General features: G+C 45.6%; 4 protein-coding genes and 1 long non-coding RNA gene across 5 annotated transcripts; 2 read left to right on the top strand and 3 right to left on the bottom strand.

The window, feature by feature from the left end:
* Positions 1-5,004: 5,004 nt before the first annotated feature.
* Positions 5,005-6,141, top strand: LOC311036160 (4-hydroxybenzoate polyprenyltransferase, mitochondrial-like; the record flags this gene model as incomplete). The annotated part of the gene is made up of 1 exon (XM_084044687.1): positions 5,005-6,141. One exon carries the CDS (start codon positions 5,005-5,007, stop codon positions 6,139-6,141), a length of 1,137 nt encoding a protein of 378 aa, XP_083900813.1.
* A 2,756-nt stretch (positions 6,142-8,897) lies between these two features.
* On the bottom strand, positions 8,898-10,940 carry LOC311036161 (eukaryotic translation initiation factor 3 subunit B-like; the record flags this gene model as incomplete). The annotated part of the gene is made up of 1 exon (XM_084044688.1): positions 8,898-10,940. The coding sequence occupies one exon, from the start codon at positions 10,938-10,940 to the stop codon at positions 8,898-8,900; it is 2,043 nt and encodes a 680-aa protein (XP_083900814.1).
* A 2,939-nt stretch (positions 10,941-13,879) lies between these two features.
* Positions 13,880-15,841, bottom strand: LOC311036919 (eukaryotic translation initiation factor 3 subunit B-like; the record flags this gene model as incomplete). Its single annotated transcript, XM_084045929.1, has 1 exon — positions 13,880-15,841. The coding sequence occupies one exon, from the start codon at positions 15,839-15,841 to the stop codon at positions 13,880-13,882; it is 1,962 nt and encodes a 653-aa protein (XP_083902055.1).
* Positions 15,842-18,950: 3,109 nt separating this feature from the next.
* Positions 18,951-20,195, top strand: LOC311036920 (zinc finger-containing ubiquitin peptidase 1-like; the record flags this gene model as incomplete). The annotated part of the gene is made up of 1 exon (XM_084045930.1): positions 18,951-20,195. One exon carries the CDS (start codon positions 18,951-18,953, stop codon positions 20,193-20,195), a length of 1,245 nt encoding a protein of 414 aa, XP_083902056.1.
* A 2,124-nt stretch (positions 20,196-22,319) lies between these two features.
* LOC311035817 lies at positions 22,320-23,546 on the bottom strand. The gene is made up of 3 exons (XR_014599786.1): positions 23,475-23,546; positions 23,328-23,377; positions 22,320-23,015 (listed from the first exon to the last, which is right to left on the bottom strand). It is a non-coding gene; the product is annotated as an uncharacterized lncRNA (long non-coding RNA).
* Between the last annotated feature and the right edge of the window lie 488 nt (positions 23,547-24,034).

Genomic DNA, 24,034 nt, shown 5'->3' on the forward strand with positions numbered 1-24,034 from the left:
TTAAGTATACAAATAAAATACTGACATGTTGAATAATGTCATATTTCAAAGCCACTAGCAACATATACCGTAGGCCAGGGGTCTTCAACAGGGGGTCCGGGACCCCTAGGGGGTCCTCAGAGTTACTACAGGGGGTCCGCCAAATCTTTGTGTGACATGATTTTTTTTTTTTACCTTAACCACTTGAACCCTATAGCATCCCTTTTCTGAGGAGAACTTTAGCCAAAAATAGCAGATCTACAAGCTCACAATGCCTCACGCTGCGAGGCATTGTGAGCTTGTAGATCGGCAAAGAGGTATGTGTGTGAGCTTGTAGATTTTTGGCAAAGAGGTATATGTGTAGAGGGAAAAAACAGCAGACCAAGTAAACAAAAAAAAAGTTTAATCTGAAACACAATTTTATACTATAGAGGGGGTCCCTGCTTCATCTCTCTCTCAGCTAGGGGGTCCTTGGCCTGAAAACGTTGAAGACCCCTGCCGTAGGCTAATTGAACTGACCAAGAGCCACATACTGTTCCCTGTTAACTCACTAACAGCAGACACAACACATCCACTGACTGAAAACAGCTTCAACCACATTAGAACACAGCGTGGTTCTCAGTGTGTGGGTCGGGACCCCCAGGGGGGTCCCCACATGATTTTGGGAGGGTCCCCAAATGACAATAAAGTTACAATTTAAGGACTTTTAAGACCTTTTTAATATAAACATTTAAAAGAGAAAGAAATAAATTAAATTAAAAAGACCATTACTGCATCAACAAACTATACTATAAAAACTATAGTCAAACATTGGCCAAACTGTCAAATAATATAAGAAAAGAGAAAAAAAATAGCCGATCTACAAGCTCACATTGTAGATCGCCCTCACTCCTACAATTCCAAGTGCTTGTCAGGGTGGGCGGTCCCCAGTTCAAATATGATTATTATGGGGGGTCCCCAGTTCAAATATGATTATTATGGGGGGTCCCCAGTTCAAATATGATTATTATGGGGGGTCCCCAGTTCAAATATGATTATTATGGGGGGTCCCCAGTTCAAATATGATTATTATGGGGGGTCCCCAGTTCAAATATGATTATTTTGGGGGCCGCAGCCTGAAAAGGTTGAGAACCCTTGCTGGAAAACAAGCAGCAGCCCAGCAATAAAAACAAAACAAAAACAAAACAAGGTTCCCATCTTGAGAGAGTATACATATAGGTGGTAATGTGATCTCCAACACATCACTGATGGGAGACTTTTAAACTGCAATTAAAACCACATTACGTAAGCAGAACTACAGCATCTAGAAAGAGGGGGGAAAGATTGCAAGAGAGAGAGAGAGAGAGAGAGAGAGAAAGAAAAAAGGCCATGAGGAATAGGCCTATATACATAGACGGAAGCCAATCATGAGCCGATCATATGAACCAATACAGCAACCATTTCACAACTCACAACCTTCTACATCAACAACAACACACCAGCAGAAACAACACAGCACAGCCATTTGGAACCTCCTCAAGGAACCATGTGGGTCCCTGGACCACCCGTTGAGACCCACTGGTGTAGCAGAGTGTTTGCAGTGAGCCAACATGCACAATTTCAGCACCCTGACTCTGTTTGACCAGAATGGAACAGAACCTGTCATTAGTATCATCGGTAAGACCTGTGAATGTAACGTTCTCTGTGACTTTGTGGCTCTGTCAACCTATTGAGACCTGAAGCCGATTCTACACGTCTCCTAAATCCCAACAGTTTTCTAAAAGACGTATGTTTCTATATCAGTGATGCTCAATCTTTTTCATGTCAAGGACCCCCAGAATTATTTGTATTTGGCCGCGGAAACCGCATCTCAAAATATGTTGTTCCAGGGACCCCCCCAGAAGCAAAGATTTGAGTTAAAAATGTTCGCTTTAAAAATATATATATTCAATGATTTGCACACATTTTCTCTATTTTTCAAAAATAGCAGATCTACAAGCTCATAGCGCGGCACTCGGTGCCGCGCTATGAGCTTGTAGATCTGCTATTTTTGAATAGCCAAAGTGTAAAATTATGCTTTTTAGCTCAAATCAAAAAGTGACACAGATGCGTTCCAGGTCTTAATGCGTTCACTTAAGTTAACAGAGCCACAAAGTCACATCGTCACCCAGTCATTGGTCCCCAGCAATAGAGCAACAGCTTGAGGAAAGCACAAAGGTTCCTACCTTGCTTGAGCTGTTCTTCTTCGACGTGACTTCATCAGTTGTGTGAGTGATGGTCAAACTGTGGAGCCCATGGATAGAGAGATAGGAGGCCTCCGAATGTCTAGTTGGTCCTCAGACAAGCACGCCAGTCTCCAGTCATCGACATGCTTTGCATCTGGCTCCATAGCTGGCCAGTACGTTCCTCCCTTCTCCTTGGTAGCCCCCCGTAGATGCTTGTTGGTAACATGTTCATCCTGGTTGATGTTTAGTCCTACACACATAGCATTCTGGTGTAGCACAGTGGCCAAGGACTTGTTTGGCAATTCCGTCAACAAATTAAAAACTAGACTAAACTGTTAGTGAGGGACTAGTGGAGAAGAGATCCAGTAGAACTGAGACTAGTGGAGAAGAGATCCAGTAGAACTGAGACTAGTGGAGAAGAGATCCAGTAGAACTAAGACTAGTGGAGAAGAGATCCAGCAGAACTAAGACTAGTGGAGAAGAGATCCAGTAGAACTGAGACTATAGTGGAGAAGAGATCCAGTAGAACTAAAAGACAAGTCATTTTATGTTTGGTTGCGCTCGGAGGTTGCGCTCTGAAAATAGCAGATCTACAAGCTCACAACGCGTCGCAGCACAATGCGTTGTGAGCTTGTAGATCTGCTATTTTCAGTATGCAACCAAGTGTAAAATCAGACATTACGAGTCCATCCTGTCAAAATGAACACTGCTAATCAGCTATCTGTAGGTAGACTAATCCACCTGCAGAATCCCACTCAAGAGAGAAAACACCAAACAGTTTGTGGTGATTGATTAACTTCTCTTTCAACTGTCTGTCACACACCTTTTTAGCAGTCATCACTCCATGACAACTCCAATCAACTTCCACGAGGTTGAAAGTCAACTTTACAAGTTGTTTATTTCACTCTTTTCCTTCAGAATACAACAGAGTTACAGGGTCAAATTGTTGATGTCTGTCTCAAGCAGGTGTGGGGAAGCGTTGCCAGATTGTGTGAGAGAAACAAGCAACCAACCAGGTCTACGAAAACAAGCCCAAAAGAAGCGACCAGCACTTTTACCACATGGACCCTATATAAATTGACCGTTTGAAAGCCCATCCACAAGTTCACAATGCATCGTGTTGCGACGCGTTGAGAGCTTGTAGAAAGAAATCTTGATACAAATTTTAATATTTTGGAAACATTTTAACAACACAAGTCTTGTATGGGGATTATATTAATTTGGGGGTCTTTGCCATGAAAATATTTGATAACCACTGGTTTAAACAACATTTGGAAGCAAGCCCAAATAAAAAACTACATTCAAGAAACAAGCTACAACTCCCAGTATTTACACGCGGCTTTACAGAAAAACAAACCCAAAGATGCTTACATTAAGGAGACTTGGCAACACTGCCTGTCTGTCTCAAGCAAGGTTTGGGGTAGGAGGGGGAGGGAAAACAGAGCCTGCCTGCAGCCTGCTTAGGGAGTGTATGACAATAACACCTTATTTTGGCTGCTTAGGGAGTGTATGACAATAACACCTTATTTTGGCTGCTTAGGGAGTGTATGACAATAACACCTTGTTTGCCCCTGGATGTTCAACAAGCACTCAGTAATAAATACCAACTAGATAACGTTTTAATTTAACCAAGTGTGTTCGATTCTAGCAGAGAATTCAGTCCAATATAGAGACAAGCCATGAAATAGCACTACATATTTGTTTTCAAAATGAAAAATAAAACAATGTTATATTAACCAATCTACAAGCACACGATGTGTCACATTGTGATTAAATGAGAGTTTGTTGAACTGCTATTTTCGCTATGATTACAGGTGTGCCTTTAGATTTTTGACTTGCTCCTTGGTGTTCTCTGTGGACACAAACAGTTTGAAAACCACAGTGTGCATACAGTAAGTGCAGGGACGTGCACAGATAGACTCTAGGTGGTGCTAGAGCACCTGCCCTTTGCCCTCTTGGGTCCTCAGAGTTACTACAGGGGGTCCGCCAAATCTTTATGTGATATGATTATTCTTTTTACCATAACCACTCAAAACTACCTTTTCTGAGGAGAACTTTAGCCAGTAAAAAGCCAGTAAAAATAGCCGATCTACAAGCTCACAACGCCTCGCGCTGCGAGGCGTTGTGGGCTTGTAGATCTGCTATTTTTGGCAAAGAGGTATGGGTGTAGAGGGAAAAAAGAGAAGACCAAGTAAACAAAAAAAGTATAATTTACTTGAGCACCTGCCCCTCAAAATGTCTGTGCACGCCACTGAGTAAGTGCGTGCGTGAGAATAAATAGTGTGTATCTTTGTGTGTGTCTGAGAGAGGGGGCACGGTGCTGCTATGTGCATTCAAAGACATGTGAAAAAGGCCTGTGTGAACCAATGAGGCGGATTCAAGCCACTGGTCCATGGGGACCAATCAAATGATGCAACCAACAGCAACATGGCCCCGGCGTCAATGTCGCCGGCTTCTTCTTCTATCTTTCACAGTCTATCTTGTCTAGTGATGGAAAGTAACTGAGTACATTTACTCAAGTACGGCACTTGAGGCCATCACATTATCTATCTAATGCCATCATATTTGATTCCATATTTGGGCATGGCTAACACAGAACTCCATATATGGGCATGAAAAGGACACAGTGCACCTCATATGTGCAAATTGGCGTTGCTAGGCAACGGTTTCTTGTTTTATCTGACATCGGTGCAGCTGATCTGACGGCCACCTCTCCATACATGGGCGTGTCAACGTTTGTGGCGTACACCTTCTTCCGTCGACCCACAAGGGGATTTTAATACAGGATGTTCATGGGCCTGACGTTGAAGAGAACCTCAGCATGCATCATGCTAAGTTCACCTGGCAGTTGACTTCACATTCCTTCAGGACAGCACACCATGGCTCCTGCTTCGGCCACCCGTCTTCTCTGTCCGGCCGCTCCCTCCCGAAGGACAGAAGGACTGACCCGACTCCAGTAGAGTCAAGAGGTTTCAGCAGCCTGCCGCGAGGCTTTCGCCCATCGGTCAAGCTAGAGAACGGACAACGGTTCGGCCTGTCGGCAGCTCCAGCAGCGATCGTGAACCGGGCGCCGGCGGCCGTGCGGCCGTACCTCCGGCTCATGAGGCTGGACAAACCCGTCGGGGCGTGGCTGCTGTACCTGCCGTGCGCGTGGAGCATCGGCTTGGCCGCGGACCCCGGATGCCTGCCCCGCCCGGGGACGCTGGCCCTGTTCGCCGCGGGGGCTCTGCTGATGAGAGGCGCCGGCTGCACCGTCAACGACATGTGGGACCGGGACTTCGACCGGCGGGTGTCCCGGACCGCCGCGCGTCCCATCGCCTCGGGGGAGATCTCTCGGACGCGGGCCCTGCTGTTCCTCGGAGGCCAGCTGTCTCTGGCGCTGGGCGTCCTGCTGCGTCTGAACGACTACAGCGTGGCGCTCGGCGCCGCGGCGACGCCTCTGATCACCGTCTATCCGCTGGCGAAGAGAGTCACGTACTGGCCACAGCTGGTGCTGGGTCTGACCTTCAACTGGGGAGCGCTGTTGGGCTGGGCCGCCGTCCGGGGCTCCTGCGACTGGTCGGTGTGTCTGCCTCTGTATCTGTCGGGGGTGATGTGGACACTGATTTACGACACCGTCTACGCTCACCAGGACAAAGGCGACGACGTCCGGATAGGGGTCAAGTCCACGGCGCTGAGGTTCGGGGATCGGACCAAACCGTGGCTGAGCGGCTTCGCCGTGGCCATGGTGTCGGGACTGGTCGTGGCGGGGGTCAACGCCGAGCAGACTCTACCGTACTACGCTGGACTCTCCGTGGCCGCCCTGCACCTCGCGCGTCAGATCTACACGCTGGACATGGACGCGCCAGAGGACTGCTGGGAGAAGTTTGCGTCAAACAGGAACCTTGGACTGCTGTTGTTCCTGGGCATCGTCACAGGCAACCTGTGGAAGAAGAGAGAAGAGAAAACACAAGAATGAAGAACATGAGGAACAGGCAGTGGTGTAAAGTAACTAAGTACATTTACTCAAGTACTATACTTGAGCACACTTTTGAGGTACTTTTACTTTACTGGAGTATTTCCAATTGTCTATACTTGTACTTCTACGTCCACTACATCTCAGAGGCAAATATTGTGCTTTTACTCCACTATCATTATTTGAAAACTTTAGTTACTAGTTACTTTCTAGATATCAATTATTACATTATAAAACATACATTAACCACTTTAGCTACAAGCTTGTAGATCTGCTATTTTCAAACATTTGAGTACTTTTACTTTTGGTACATTTTGATGCCAATGCTTTTGTACTTTTACTCAAGTATATTTTCAATTCCGGACTTTTACTTGTAACAGAGTATTTCTATATTGCAGTATTGATACTTTTACTTAAAATGTGAGTACTTTTTCCACCACTGGGTGTAAGATAATTACACAGTAGTGTCTCAGAAGGTACAGAGGCTGCTTGGGAAATGGAAGGTTCCCGAGCGGAGGAGTCAACAATACTCCTCTATACTGGTGGTTCCTAGTCTTTTCTGGATCAAAGGGTTACATTAGTGAACCCTTAGTGAAAGTTACATTATCATTGATTTTACAATATAAATTGGGGTCTCAGAGGTAGAAATGCCATGTTCCAAATAAATGACTAGGCGCCATCTGAAAATGCAGCTTGTTGACCCATTGATACCTGGAACGCATCTGTGTCACTTTAGATGTCTTTGGCTATTCAAAAATAGCAGATATACAAGCTCATAGCGCGGCACCGAGTGCCGCGCTATGAGCTTGTAGATCTGCTATTTTTGAAAAATCGTGAAAAAAATATTTTTTATATATTTTTTCAAAAAACTGTTAGGATTTAGATTTTTTTAAAGAATCGCCTCAGGTCTTTATGGGTTAAAGACGTTGACGTGTGATCAAGTGTAGCCTAAATCATCCAGCCACTCCGCTGGATGAATGATTATGTGCATAGACATGTACTCAGCCTGAAAAAAAAAAACTCTAGTTCTTAGATAGAAAATCGGTATCGGGAAAAAAAGGTGCCGGCATGTCAGCAGTCAATAGGAACACAGAGGGGCCGAGGCTTAAGCAATTACAGCCTGTCCCTATCCCTATGGTGTGGCTATTGTGACGGCAGATCCCTGACCAGTGTTGGTGGCAAGTTCGGTGCGGTTCGGAGTAACGGTGCGCCTCGCAGGTCCGCATGTTACGTGTATGTGTGTGTGTGTGTGTGTGTGTGTGTGTGTGTGTGTGTGTGTGTGTGTGTGTGTGCACGCACGGGTGCAGTGCTGGCTTGCACTTGTGCAGTGCTGGCTTGTGTGTGTGAAGGGTGCGCCTCGCAGGTCCGAATGTTACGCGCGCGCGTGTGTGTGTGTGTGTGTGTGTGTGAATGCACTTATATTAAGTCGCTTTGGATAAAAGCGTCTGCTAAATGACTGTAATGTGTGCTTGCGTGTGTGCGTGCGTGTATTTAAGTGCAGGAGTATTTCACCCCTGGAAGAAACTGCAATCACTCAATGTTAATAGTATTTGTAGTAGTTAACAGTAGAACAATTTAAAATTTGCACCCTATGGCCAGAAAAATAATGAAATCTGAGTGTTTGACTATGATTTGACTGGAACGCTGCAATACTAATGACCATAATGCTTTGGTGCACTGCCCCTCCTGGGGGCAGTGCACCAAGGCAGTGGGGGGGGGCAGTGGGGGAGTGGAGGCTGCCTGTGGGTGTGATCTTCAACAACATACACGCAGCATGCCAGTGTTGCCATGTCTGCTTATTGTAAGCGGCTTCTTTCTAAAATGTAGTTGATATTTGGGCTTGTTTCCAAATGTTTTGATTGTTGTTTAAACCAGTGGTTCGTTCATGTATTTTTCCACAGACCCCCATCTGAAATTATAATTTGTGCCAGGGAGCCCCTAACAAATATGTGTCAAAAATATTCCACATTTTGCACTTTTTCCCCCTCAAGATTTTTTTGTAAATAGCAGATCTACAAGCTCGCAATGGGTCGCGAAGCGTTGTGAGCTTGTAGATCGGCAATTTTCAAATATATAATATCCCATGTCTAGGTAAAGTGCTCTTGGCCAAGTTACTTCTTTTGGGCTTGTTTTCATAGACCTGGTTGCTTATTTCTCTCACAATATCTGGCAACACTGGCTGCTTGTTTACCAGCGCTGCCACTCCACGCTGTATTTTTTTTTCACACTTGCGCTTATGAAACACTACACAGGATTATTATTTCATGTCAACTTTCAAGTAAAGTCTCACTCTGCAAGGGGGGTTGCCCGCTGGGCGCAGCTAATGGGAGTGACTGGCCGTGTGGGGAAAGAAGGTTGAACAAAGTGTTACGGGCACCCCATTGGGGCGGTCTTTGGAGCTGGTCTGTGTGAGACGCGTCGAGATATGTAGTGCGGAAATAACGTAAATAACGTCACGAGATGTTCGAAGATTACTAGATATCTAAAAACACAGATTATACACACAAAAAAGAAACAGGATCTTGTTTCTTTAGTCCTAAACTTCATTAAAAGAAGATCTAGTTGCAAAATCGGCGAAATGTCCCTTCAAGTGCCGCTTGTGTTGCACTGTCTGTGTTGTGTTGAATCAGTGTAATTGCATTCAACTGCAGCTGTTGTTGCCGTGTTCGGAAGGACGGACAGACAAACACACTAGGTCAAATGTATGAGTGGTTTCCACCACTCAAAAAGAGAATTACTGGTGCAGGGCACTACAGATCTCAGAGGGGAATCCGTTCTTCACTGATAAAGAACTCTACAGTCTCCTCCTCCCAGTCACCCTCGTTACTGTCCAGTTCGTCGGTGTCCACTCCGTCTCTCAGTTTGAGGCGGAGGTCCCTCTGTTCCTGGTACGCCTGACTGGCGGCCTGGCGGTACAGCCAATACTTCTCGACAATGGCCCTGCGCTTGTCCACCAGCTCCTTGGAAGCCTTGGACTGGTTCAGACGATCCTTCTGCTCAAAGATCTTGGAAAACGTCTTTAGGTCTTTGTTGATGGCCTTGATGTCTTCCTCGCTCAGCAAGGTGGCGGGCCGGGGCCGCCAGAGCAGCTGACAGAAGCGCTCCTTGTTGTTCTTCTGAAGCAGGCGGCCCTGAAACGTCCAAAGCCAGTAAGAGTTGTCCACCTTCTGGCCCCACCAGGACACGGAGGTGACGACGTAGCGGCCCGTGGGATCCCACTCCACGTCTGACGCCGTGTAGTGCTCTGCCGTGCTCATCATGGTGCAGTCAGACGTGTCCACGAAGGCCAGGGACCCGGTGGTCATGCTCCTGAGCCCCGCCAGCACCAGGAACCGTCCCCGCGGGCTCCAGAAGATACTGTTGACCTGCTGATTCTCAAACACTTTCATGAGCTCGATCTTGCCGTTGTTTTTGATGTGGTAGATGGACGCGTTGTAGCGGCTAGGAGACTCTCCGTGGACAACTGCAAACCTGCTGCCGTTGGGCTCCAACGCAAACGCTACGATGCTCTCCTTCATTTCCACCACATCAACCGGAACCCCCTTTTCCCTCATTCTGAAGATCTCAAAGTTGGTGACGACGCCCTGCGTTCCCTTGGGGTTCCTGCCCACTTTCACACAGAGGTAGTCTCCGTTCCTCTGCCAGTGCAGTTTGCAGTCGACTACGTTGAACAAGTTGCGAACCCTGATCTCCTGACGTGAGGGGATCTGCATCAGGGTCACTCTGGCCGGGATGCTGTCGTCAGACAAACACATCCAATACGCTATGATGTTGTCAGCAGGAGACCACGAGAAGTCCTTGATTCCAATGATCTTGAGACTCTTCAATTCAAACAGGAACATAGACGGAGTCTCATAGATGCTCAATGTATCCTGTGTCATTCTGGCAAGGTACTTACCATCGTGGCTCCATTTGAAGACGGGCCAGTGTGTAGTGCTCTCGCAGTGGAACACCCTCTTCTTCTGACCGGTTTTAATATCCCAGATGATGACGATGGCCTGTGGGTTCTCTTTAGTGTCATTCGGTGGTGGACTAAAGGTCACCACGTACCTCTCACAGGGGGAGAAGTCGGCGAGGGAGACACCCTGGTGGTTGAACCTCTGAATCTGCTTGAACTTCTCACCGCCCCACAACGCAATGCCACGCGGGTGGAAGGTCGCCAGGTAGGTGCCTTGAGGAGACCAGCGCACGTACGTCTCTGTCCAGTATTGCCTCTCCTCGATCAGGATCGGCTCTGTGGCGTCGTTGGAGAAGATGGCCGTCCTCTGTCCCGACTCTGTACAGCGTGATCCGTAGATCACGCTGTACTGATCGCAACAGTCTGGATCCAGAAGCCAGTGCTGCAGGTTACCGATGTCTTTGAAGGGCTGCTCCTCAGGAGGCTCCCAGTCGTTACTCTCGTTCATGTACTTGTCAAAATCAGTCAGCGTGGTGACCTTGAACGTGTGCTGCTTGTCCAGTTTCTGGCCGTCGGCGCTCTTCACCGCCTCCGAGGCCTGAGCGGGAGTAGCGTACTCCATGAAGACGTAGCCTTTAGTCACACCGTCATCCGCCTCGGGATAGAACTCGGCGGTGATTTCGCCAAACTTGGAGAAAATCTTGAAAATGGTTTTCTTTAGCTTCTCCAGGCGCTCCGGGCCCACCTGGGGAACGTTGTCCACCACCACGCAACAACAGTCTATACCATCGGCTTCCAGGGGCTTGTCCTGCAGCAGGTCACGCAGAAGTTCTTCATCTCCGATGTCGTCCACAAAGTCCTCTGGGTCGCTAAAGGAGGGTTCCTCTTCCTCGTACACGTTCATTGTATCTTGCATTTCAAAAAGGTTTCGGTGGTGATTACGTCTCTTTAGAAAGCGGAGCTAAATGTGTAACTTAAACTGTATGGGGTTTTCAGCTGTTGTGGCATTCTGTGAAGAAGTGTACAGTTTAAATATGAGGTGTGGCCTAGGTAACACCTCTCATCCAATCACATGTGACATCAGAATGTCATACCCATATATGGCTTTGTCGGATGCATGAAAAAACAAACAAAAAAACCCTTCAATAAGCAGTTTAGCCAATCACATGTGAGGTTGGAATGTAATAATCATATATGGTCTTGCCAGAAATATGTGCAGAGTGGTCTAAGTTACACCTCTCAACCAATCACATGTGACGTCAGAATGTCATATATATTTATATATCGTCGTGAACACTGGATAGTAACCATAGACTAACCCATGAAAAGATCTATTCTCCCCCTATCGGTTCACAACTCGGACGGCTCTGATTTGACTAGCAAACCTTCGACCGGTCGGCGCGGGCACTCGCGCCTGGAGGCGCGAGGGCGCGCCTCCTCGGCCTCAAGCTCTGCTGAGTCGGCGCGCCTCCGTCATGGACAATAACTATTATCACGTGTGCGTTCAATTTCCCTGCAATGCCAATTTCCCTGTGACATATGTATATATATATGGCTTTGTCGGATGCATGAGGGAACAAAATACATTAATAGGCTTCTCAGCCAATCACATGTGAGGTTCGAATGTAATAACCATAGGTCTTATTAAGAGGCACTCTTGCTGCTGATTTTGTTAGAGACTGGTCACCAATTGCAAGGTTTTTAAAATAATGGAAAAGAGTAATTTGTATGGGAGCTACAAATGGATGAGAATGTGTACAGTCTAACTACATTTTGGGAGTATACATGACTACTATTATTATTATATTATTTTTCATTGACAATGATGAAACAATTGTTGGTTGCTGGCTTGTTGTTGATTCTGTCTTGTGTTTTTATTTTATTTTGCAATGAGATGAAGCGATTAGTTAATTGATATCTGAACGTAACGAACCAATTGAAATTATTCCCTCACAAAACAACTACTTTTCGTGGATAACATATGGTATAAATAAAGGGGTTTTAAAGACTCATGTCATAGTGACAACTTGGATCATCAGCGGATCAGACGGGAGGCTCCTGATCATTCATAAAATAGCCGACCTACAAGCTCTGCTATTTTCAAACGATTTTCATACATTTTATACATTTGAAAACCTGTGAAATGGGACTTCCTGCATAATGATTATTTTCTACTTTTGGTACTTTAAGTACATTTTGATGCAGATACTTTTGTACTTTTACTCAAGTACATTTTTAATACGGGACTTCTACTTGTAACAGAATATATATCCACATTGCACTTTTTATATTTTACTTAAGTAAAACATGTGAGTACTTTTTCCACCACTGCTACCACCACAACATCCACACACATGCAGAAGACGAGCTGCAGGCTGCAGCGGGGAGAGAGACACACACGTCTCAGAGCAGGACAGCCAGATTGATCATAGTCACACACACTGGTGTGTCGGTGATACATGTTATAATTAATTAATCATTCATTTAATGACAGTATGTAGTAGTATATAACTTTAATATTCATTTTTGTGGGTGGGTGTTTGCAGTGGTGGAAAGTAACTAAGTACATTTACTTAAGTACTGTACTTAAGTAAAAGGTTGAGGTATTTGTACTTTACTTGAGTATTTCCAATTTCCAATACTTTTACTTCTACTCCACTACATCTCAGAGGCAAATATTGTACTTTTACTCCACAACATTTACTTGAAAACTTTAGTAACTATTTAATTTTCAGATATAAACTATGATATAATGAAACGTACATTAACCACTTTAGCCCTAGTTTATTCCTAGGCTATTTGAAAATAGCCGATCTACAAGCTCACAACGCGTCGCATCGCGACGCGTTGTGTGCTTGTAGATCGGCTATTTTCAAATATTTACTACTTTTACTTTTGGTACTTCAAGTACATTTTGATGCCAATACTTTTGTACTTTCACTCAAGTACATTTTTAATTCTGGACTTTTACTTGTAACAGAGTACTTCTACATTGCAGTATCGGTACTTTTACTTAAGTAAAACATTTGAGTACTTTTTCCACCACTGGGTGTTTGGCGTCCGGCGTTCAATGGTCACATAGGCTGCAATACCCCGCTCCGCCCGGTGAGAACCGGGACCGCGGCGGACCGTGTGACAGTCCTCTCCCTGGGAGCAAGGCTTCTCCCCGGGAGAGCTGGGGTGAGAGGCCGTCACAACACAACCGATTTTCTCACCTTCCACGACTTGTTGGTTGTATATTCTCTTATTTCCGACCATATGCATGCCGTGTTCTTGCCAAATCACCATTAATATTACATATACAGCTTTTATTTAAAAAACATATGATTTTTCTTTCGGAACCCCATCTCCGCGTCTGCTGCGAGCCGAGGGCTGACATTCTTTTTGGCTGAATGAACTAGTCCCCGCCTACTCAGATCATGCTGTGCTCTGATTGGCTAGAATTGAGCTTTAAAACGCCTAAGGCTCGAAAGGCAAAACATAAAAACCTTCAAAGCAGGGGTCTGGGGAGAAAATGGAGCACGCTTTTCTATTTTACGCTTTTAAAAGCTCATCAAAACATTTTAAACGCTAATTTGCATAGAGATAACATTGAAAATAAAAGCTAATTCATTGTTCAGCTTCCCGCCGGTGTGAACGCGGCATTACCCATTAGCCCTAAACTTCTTTGCCATGTTTTACTATTTTATTAAAATATTTTCAGTAAGTTCAAATAGCCAATCTACAAGCTCACGGACGGACGGACAGACAAACACACTAGGTTAAATGTATGAGTGGTTGGCACCACTCAAAAAGAGAATTACTGGTGCAGGGCACTACAGATCTCAGAGGGGAATCCGTTCTTCACTGATCACCCTCGTTACTGTCCAGTTCGTCGGTGTCCACTCCGTCTCTCAGTTTGAGGCGGAGGTCCCTCTGTTCCTGGTACGCCTGACTGGCGGCCTGGCGGTACAGCCAATACTTCTCGACCATGGCCCTGCGCTTGTCCACCAGCTCCTTGGAAGCCTTGGACTGGTTCAGATGATCTTTCTGCTCAAAGATCTTGGAAAACCTCTTTACGTCTTTATTGATAGCCCTGATCTTTTCCTCGCTCAGCAGGGTGGCCGGCCGGGGCCGCCAGAGCAGCTGACAGAAGCGCTCCTTGTTGTTCTTCTGAAGCAGGCGGCCCTGAAACGTCCAAAGCCAGTAAGAGTTGTCCACCTTGTGGCTCCACCAGGACACGGAGGTGACTACGTAGCGGCCCGTGGGATCCCACTCCACGTTGGACACCGTGTAGTGCTCTGCTGTGCTCATCATGGTGCAGTCAGACGTGTCCACGAAGGCCAGGGACCCGTTCATGCTCCTGAGCCCCGCCAGCACCAGGAACCGTCCCCGCGGGCTCCAGAAGATACTGTTGACCTGCTGATTCTCAAACACTTTCATGAGCTCGATCTTGCCGTTGTTTTTGATGTGGTAGATGGACGCGTTGTAGCGACTAGGAGACTCTCCATGGACAACTGCAAACCTGCTGCCGTTGGGCTCCAACGCAAACGCTACGATGCTCTCCTTCATTTCCACCACATCAACCGGAACCCCCTTTTCCCTCATTCTGAAGATCTCAAAGTTGGTGACGACGCCCTGCGTTCCCTTGGGGTTCCTGCCCACTTTCACACAGAGGTAGTCTCCGTTCCTCTGCCAGTGCAGTTTGCAGTCGACTACGTTGAACAAGTTGCGAACCCTGATCTCCTGACGTGAGGGGATCTGCATCAGGGTCACTCTGGCCGGGATGCTGTCGTCAGACAAACACATCCAATACGCTATGATGTTGTCAGCAGGAGACCACGAGAAGTCCTTGATTCCAATGATCTTGAGACTCTTCAATTCAAGCAGGAACATAGACGGAGTCTCATAGATGCTCAATGTATCCTGTGTCATTCTGGCAAGGTACTTACCATCGTGGCTCCATTTGAAGACGGGCCAGTGTGTAGTGCTCTCGCAGTGGAACACCCTCTTCTTCTGACCGGTTTTAATATCCCAGATGATGACGATGGCCTGAGGGTTCTCTTTCGTGTCATTCGGTGGTGGACTGAAGGTCACCACGTACCTCTCACAGGAGGAAAAGTCGGCGAGGGAGACACCCTGGTGGTTGAACCTCTGAATCTCCTTGAACTTCTCACCGCCCCACAACGCAATGCCACGCGGGTGGAAGGTCGCCAGGTAGGTGCCTTGAGGAGACCAGCGCACGTACGTCACTGTCCACTGTTTTCTCTCCTCGATCGGCTCCGTGGCGTTGTTGGAGAAGATGGCCGTCCTCTGTCCCGACTCGTAGATCACGCTGTACTGATCGCAACAGTCGGGATCCAGAAGCCAGTGCTGCAGGTTACCGATGTCTTTGAAGGGCTGCTCCTCAGGAGGCTCCCAGTCGTTACTCTCGTTCATGTACTTGTCAAAATCAGTCAGCGTGGTGACCTTGAACGTGTGCTGCTTGTTCAGTTTGTAGCCGTCGGCGCTCTTCACAGCCTCCGAGGCCTGAGCGGTAGTAGCGTACTCCATGAAGACGTAGCCTTTAGTCACACCGTCATCCGCCTCGGGATAGAACTCGGTGGCGATGTCGCCAAAGATCTTGTGAATGCTTTTCTTTAGCTTCTCCAGGCGCTCCGGGCCCACCTGGGGAACGTTGTCCACCACCACACAACAACAGTCTATACCGTCGGCTTCCAGGGGCTTATCCTGCAGCAGATCACACAGAAGTTCTTCATCTCCGATGTCGTCCACAAAGTCCTCTGGGTCGCTAAAGGAAGGTTCCTCTTCCTCGTACACGTCCATTGTATCTTGCATTTCAAAAAGATTTCGGGGGTGGTTACTTCTCTTAGAAAGCTAAATGTGTAATTTACAGAGTCCCGGGTTTGCAGCTGTTGTGACACAATGTGAGATTCTGTGAAGAAGTGTACAGTTTAAATACGAGGCATGGCATGTGACGTCAGAATGATATACCCATATGGGCATAAAGTGACATCATGTGCTTCAACCAATCAGCAGTATCCGTTGCCCATACATAGATATTTCTGTATCTGTAAGTCTATGTCACTTTTATGCCCATGTATGGAGTGTGGCATGCCCAAATATGGATTGATTGATTAATTGAATACGTTATTAGACAGAAAATGCAAACAGCACAGTCATACACTTGGTCTAAAAGGATAACACCAGGAAAAGGTCCTGAGGACTTGTTTCCATTGAGGTCCTATGTATTATTCAATTAATTAACATAGCATGAAAGATAACCAAAATACAATATCATCAACAAATATATAACACTATATGTACAGAGTAGAAAAGGGGGGTGGGGTTGAAGGCAGTGAATTATGTCACCTTTCTATGGGGGAAGTGAGATTTACCTCCCCTTTGGCCTCCTGAAAGGTGGCATCTCTATGGTCAGTAACATGACCTACTATTGAACATATACAGTATGGGGGATTTGCGGATATGCTGAGCCGACCCCACTTCCTACTTGGCACATCACTCCCTCCGGTCCTCTGTGATACGTACGCCGAGAAAGGGGGTTCTCGAGATACGCTGGTCACTCACTCACTCACTCAGAGATTGTTTGGATTTATAGATACATATATTCATACATTTTAACAGTAACAAACCGTGCATTTACACAAGTTGGACAGTACAACTAGCTTTCCTTAGATTTCCCCTTTTCTGAGTGTGGTGTTTTTTTCTGTGGCATTTCTTCCTCGGCCTAGTGCTAATGTGTGTGCAAAATTCCACGTAAATCGCACGCTGTGTTCATGATTTGAGGCATTTTGTTCAAAATGGATCACTACTGCAAACTTTGGAAGCCAATCTTAGCCAATCAGAATGGAATAAGACCAGTTTAATGACTATATAGAGATACTGAATACCGATTTGTGTGATGTTTGGACAAAAAGTACTGTCAAAAAATTAGTTTAGCAAAAAGTGGCCTCCTGGTGGCGCCATAACAGGCCCATGTGAAAACTTGGGGCAGAGGCTCTGCTCTGCATCCAGGGAGTGTGTGTGCACAGTTTCACTACGATCAAGCCAACAGTGCCGGAGATTAGTAGATAAAATATGGACACACACACACACGGACGGATGGACGGACGGACGGACGGAGGGGGTGCAAAACTTAGTCTCGGCCATCCATACCTTTTGGCCTGGCGGAAACAAAAAAAGAGGATTACTGGTGCTGGGCATTACAAATCAGGTTAAGCTAAAACAGTACACGAAAACCTACAGATGGTGAAATCATACAGCCATCATCACCATATAAAATGGACAAAACAAGCTGTATCCTAGTTGTGCCGGAAGAGTTCAATCCCCACCCAGCTCCACAAGTGGAAGAAGGCGTAGACTACGATGGTGACTGGCAGTAGCAGGCTGTAATAACAGAGACCGCTGCCACCTGTACAGCCCTGTGGAAAGGCTTCATCCACTGCAGCAGAGTAGAGCAGGCCAAACAGAGACACTACCGGCACCAGTATCACCATAGTGGACAGTGGGAGCATGTATAATGCACAATGTCTAATCAACATCACAGGCTGGCCTGTGTTGTAGTTGTATCTGAATTAATCTGGAGCAGCCTGAATGTCTTGGACTTAATGCGGCCAGCCCGTGACGCAGTCATCTATGATATATCCATGACATATCTATGATGTATGGCTTCATATTTGGCCATGGTTTCAGCCTAATCCAAGTCCCATAGAATGCCATTATGAAACGTACGTTAAATATTTAGAGTTGCATACCGACAGACACAAACAGACACAGCATAGTAAATATGTTCTTACTGCGTTAATATTCTTTAAATACAGAAATCTGGGATTGAGTCGACATGGTCGGAATCTACAAACAACATTCACGCAACATTTTGGGGATAATAAAACGGCCCGTCTCAACGTGATTTTTTAGAAACATACATTTACAACTTTTTCTTTGCCGACCAGGCTGCTACCCCGAACATGGCAGCCGAGCGTCTACCATCGTAGACGCTTGGCCAAGCGGAAAGACTCTATGACGTATCAATGACATAATGACTCCAGTGTCATACACTTGGTCTAAAAGGATAACACCAGGAAAAGGTCCTGAGGACTTGTTTCCATTGAGGTCCTATGTATTCAATTAATTAACATAGCATGAAAGATAACACCAAAATACAATATCATCAACAAATATATAACACTATATGTACAGAGTAGAAAAGGGGGGGTGGGGTTGAAGGCAGTGAATTATGTCACCTTTCTATGGGGGAAGTGAGATTTACCTCCCCTTTGGCCTCCTGAAAGGTGGCATCTCTATGGTCAGTAACATGACCTACTATTGAACAGGGTACTCCATATACAGTATGGGGGATTTGCGGATATGCTGAGCCGACCCACTTCCTACTTGGCACATCACTCCCTCCGGTCCTCTGTGATACGTACGCCGAGAAAGGGGGTTCTCGAGATACGCTGGTCACTCACTCACTCACTCACTCAGAGATTGTTTGGATTTATAGATACATATATTCATACATTTTAACAGTAACAAACCGTGCATTTACACAAGTTGGACAGTACAACTAGCTTTCCTTAGATTTCCCCTTTTCTGAGTGTGGTGTTTTTTTCTGTGGCATTTCTTCCTCGGCCTAGTGCTAATGTGTGTGCAAAATTCCACGTAAATCGCACGCTGTGTTCATGATTTGAGGCATTTTGTTCAAAATGGATCACTACTGCAAACTTTGGAAGCCAATCTTAGCCAATCAGAATGGAATAAGACCAGTTTAATGACTATATAGAGATACTGTATACCGATTTGTGTGATGGTTGGCTTGGCCAAGCGGAAAGACTCTATGACGTATCAATGACATAATGACTCCACATGTTAGAAAGGCCCTGGACTCTGTCATTTCATTCAGTGTATAGGAGACATGGCCAAAAGCGATGTGTTTCAGTTGGGCCAGTTTATCTGCCCCATCTGTTCTCGGGTCTACAGCATCTCCCACATGCTGCAGGAGCACGTCGAGGCTCATCTCCAGGAGCAGACCGTCGTGGCGGCTGAAGGCGAGGAGAGCTACAAGTGTCCCATGTGTTCCCTGGTCTGTTCGGACGCCTTGGCACTGCAGGAGCACGTCGAGCTGCACTTGGAGTACGGCGTGATAGAGGAGCAGAGGCATCGGGAGCAGGAGGTCAAGCAGGAGGCCAAGCATGTGGTTAAGCATAAGGGAGCAAAGCCCAAGAAGATACCGGTGCAGATACAATTTGGCTTGAGAGGCTGGAATAGGATAGAGCAGACAAAGGGGAAGGCCGTGTCCAGAGACTTTCACAACGGTAGGAACGGGACGATGGAGGCTTTTTCCCCGGGGTTTGATGACGGTAGAACCAGAACTCGGGGTATGATCGGTGCCTTGTACGGGTACTACCAGAGGGAGGCCACAGACTGTGCCCACGTGTGGCTGAGTGCCGAGGCGGACCACTTCTGCGCCTCGGATTTGGACAGAGGCTGGGGCTGTGGCTACCGGAACTTCCAGATGCTTCTGTCCTCTCTGCTCAGAATGAAGACGTTCGCCGACCGTCTCTCGGAGAAGGCCGTCCCCAGCGTCCCCCGGCTACAGGGCCTGATCGAGGGCGCGTGGCTGGAGGGCCTGGATCCAGAAGGCGCGTCCCACTTCGACCGGCGGCTGCAGGGAAGTCGGGCCTTGATCGGCGCCACGGAGATCTACGTTCTCCTCACCTCCCTGGGAGCCAGGGCCGAGGTCGTAGACTTCCACAAGACCACCGGCCCGGGAGACACCCACCCCAGCCTCTTTGATTGGGTGAAGCGGTACTTTTCTGCTGGAAGGGGCACCAGGTTGCCCCTCCTCCATGTGACACAGACCTCTCGACCCCCTCTGTACCTGCAGCACCAAGGTCACAGCCGGACCATCGTGGGACTGGAACAGAAGAGGAACGGGACTCTGTGCCTGCTGGTGCTGGACCCCGGCTGTCCGGCCGCGGCCAGGGAGCTCCTCGGCAGGTACAGCGCGGCCAGGGCCGTCCAGCGCATCAGAAAGCTTCCCGCCCAGCTGAAGCACACACAGTACCAGGTGGTGGCAGTGGAGGGCACGCTGTCTCCCGAGGAAAAACACGTTTGCATCTTGAAGTCGAAAACGTGGTTAGCTGAAAGGATTCCTTGAGCCTGGAATGCAGATGTCCCGTTTCATCTTCACTGTGGATCTAATATTTTGTCGCTGTCGGGTGGAAACCTTGTATGTCCAAAACCGTTCCTTTTTTAGCGGCGCTAGCGGATCCTGCTCTATACCTGACTTTGTCCGTGTTCACGTCAACGTTCTGATTGGTCAGACACGTCAACAAAGTGATTGGTCAAGCTTCACGTGACACATGGCTATAAACACATTATAAACACATATCGATGACAAAATGTATCAAAGGGTGTGATTTTTATTATTACTAGAGGTTCTAGGCCCGATCATATCACAGTCCATATTTGGCAGTGGTAGCTGCATTGGAAAGTCCTTATGGTTATGACTGATCATGGTAATCGACTAATCGAATAAAAAGATTCTGCGGCCAAAAAGATGCTGCGGCCAAAAAGATGCTGCGGCCAAAAAGAAGTCAAGCTGCTGTGGCTAAAATGTTCAAATGTAGTTTTTATATTATCTATATTAATTGTAGGAATATGTAAGTACATTGAAGGCGGGGAAAGAAGCCTAAGTATTAGCCAAAGCACTGATCAACAGTCTGTGGTAAGTTTGGAGGCAAGTGGAGCGATAGTGTCCTGTCCATATAAGGAGTCTCCATGTCTCTCCAGCTCTTTATAAAACAGAAAATGCATTTTTGTTTCAGTTTCAGTTTCATTTCCAATTTTATCCAATCAGGATAGAGAAATCAATCAGGATATAGATTAGACAAGTGAAATTGGAAGTGATGACACTAAGAAATGAGCAGGAAAAATTGGAACTGGAACACTATACAAATGAAGCTTAAGAATGGGTACTTTCTCCTGATTGGCTGAGATTTTGACACCTACCAGAAAATGTATTTTCTGTTTATTAAAGAGCTGGAGAGACGGGGAGACTCCTGTTACTGAACAAACACTCTATAGCAATGATTACTATCAGAATATAGTGCTTTAACCTTTTAACAAAATACTTTTTGTTTTAACCCAACAATATCACTTACCCTACCTTTAAATCTCTTTATTCAATAATGTTTTTATTTTGTATTTATATTAATAATGCCATGGCTTATTTCAAATAGATCCTATGTATCAACTCGGCATTTGTGAAATGCAAATCAAGAAAAAAAGTTTGTTTTCTTGTTTGATCCTGATTTGAGATGTTAATCAAATATAACAAAATAAAATACATGTTTATTATCTTGATTATTATCTCTACTGGCTTACACCAATGTCAAAGTTATATGTTACTGTATTCTTCCCTTTGGGGATTTTGTCTTGGTTTATGTCCAGCTGCCACATAAAGATATAATAAAATGGTACTATAGCCCAGCTCCTTATCCAGACATCAGTCACTGGGTGAAAAGCAATGATTTTGGGAGGGTATCCCTCAGGCATACCCCTGATACTTAAGGGAGTATGTGTGTGTATGCTGCCCTCATTCATTAATGTACCACCTCCCACATACCTCCCACATATTCAGGTGTATGTACCATTTCTGAGACCTTCATTTGCATGTCTGCCAGCAAGGACCTCACACACCCACCCCTCCCACCCCTCTCACCCTTCCACCCCAACCACTTCTGAGCATGTGCAGAAAACTACATTTGATTGGAAGCTGTGGCTTATAACCCCACCCACCCACCCCACATTCTGCATGCTAATTCTTGTATAAACCCCCTAGTTTATACCCCCCCCCCCCCCTCAGTGGGAAGGGTGGTTTAAAGCCCCCCCCCCCCCCCAGGGGCTGTGGCTTGTCCCCCCCCCCCCACCCCCAATGGGAGGGGTGGTTTATAGTTCCCCCCCACTACCTGCACTAATTTATATATATATATATATATATATATATATATATATATATATATATATATATATATATATATATATATATATATCCACACACACAAACAATATAGAAAAACACATAGGCAGAACTCATGTAATTATGTTTATTGATCAAGAAAAATAAATGTATACAAAACAATGGAACAGGAGCACACAGATAAGGTAAACTGTTTCAAAGAAAAGTATTTTGTTCCAGGGACCCAGAAGCAAAGATTTGAGTTAAAAATGTTCACTCTAAAAATATATATATTCAAATATTCTGAATCAGAATCAGGTTTATTGTCACATCACAGGTTTAATTAAAAAAAGTGGGTGAAATTTGTGTCTATATACTCACACTAGTACCTGAGATAAGATATGTGCATGAACATAGCAGCAATGTATACTGTGCATGATATACTTATGGACGTTAGTTAAGGTGCTTGGAAAAAAAAGTTAAAAGTCAGTGCGTTATACACAGGATTACGGTGCAAAATGTCAGTGTGTGTCGACCGCATAATCCACATAGACTGACATATAGTCAGCAAGTAGTGACATGAAGAAGAGCAAAGAAAAATAGCGGGAAAAGGAAAACAGTGAAAAGTCACTTGTAGGCTACTCATGTAATCCACGGTGGCTGGGTCCAAGGAAGAGCTAAATCCAAGTCATGTGTCCCTGGTATAATCCACAGGAAGAAATACAGAAAATAAAGAAATATATTTTGTTCCAGGGACCCCAGAAGCAAAGATTTGAGTTAAAATGTTTGCACTAAAAACATAGTCCTCAAGCTCTTTGTCGTCAAGCATTGGGTCCTGGAGAACACAGCGTTTGGTACAAGGTCCTGGAGATGATCTTGTGAACTTCTTCCTGCTGGAGGGCTGAAGATCCAAAATGGAAGTCCATCTTTGGAGTTGCTCTGTGTCCTTTTTGGAGATGATCTCCTGAACTTTGGACTGCTGGAGGGCTGAAGATCCAAAATGGCAGTCCTTGAAGCCTTGAAGAAAAACAGAAGAAGAAAAAAAGAATTACAATTAAACCACAAAACCACTGAAACCGGAACACAACAATGTTAATACAATTACCACACTCTACCACACTACTGTGTGTGTGTGTGTGTGTGTGTGTGTGTGTGTGTGTGTGTGTGTGTGTGTGTGTGTGTGTGTGTGTGTGTGTGTGTGTGTGTGTGTGTGTGTGTGTGTGTGTGTGTGTGTGTGTGTGTGTGTGTATTGCCTGCTGACTGTCTGCTGAATCTTCTGCTGAAAACCAAGCCATTGTCCTGCAAATTGCAATTTATTCTGGAGATTACCTGTTAAAACTCCGAAAGGTCCTCACACATGTACCGCTGGGTGCCAACAACTGTAAAATAATATAACAGCAATTACAACTCAGAAAACTTCAACTGAAACAGGAGTGCACAAAAAAAAGTTAAATGAAGAGTGTGGGTGTGTAGTACCTTATAAAACTTCCTCGTCAACAGTGGGGAAATCAATGGAATTCTCCCTGCAAATATCATTTTAGGGGTTAGTGGGATGAATCAATGCTTTGCCATTGTATTCAATATAGCCACAGTAAAGACAAACTACAAAGCAATCCAACTTTAGTTACTAAAATGTATAAAGTCTGTGTATTTTACTATACTGCATTATGCTGACAAATTAAATCATGGCATATGAATTGACTAGCTACTTGACTAGGCCACATGTTTTAAAACAATCTGAACTCATACAGGTAAAGGAACACTAGCCTACAACTGATCAAACAGACTGTAGAGAACTGATCAAAGTAAATACAATAAACAGTATAACCTACTAATGATTTACAATTAGATAAAATAGCAGCTTACCATTTACAAAGCTAGTCCGAAATCACCAACAGGCCAGCAGTACATGGTTGAGAAGAATGAATTCACCCAACCGCCCAAACAGTTCAAATGTTTGAAAACTCTGTTTGGACACATCTGATTGGATAGACACAAATGTTCCCCTCCCCACCATTTGAATGTGCATGTTAAAT

Source organism: Gymnoscopelus microlampas (assembly GCF_963454915.1).
Source record: "Gymnoscopelus microlampas genome assembly, chromosome: 20".
Lineage (NCBI taxonomy): Eukaryota > Metazoa > Chordata > Actinopteri > Myctophiformes > Myctophidae > Gymnoscopelus > Gymnoscopelus microlampas.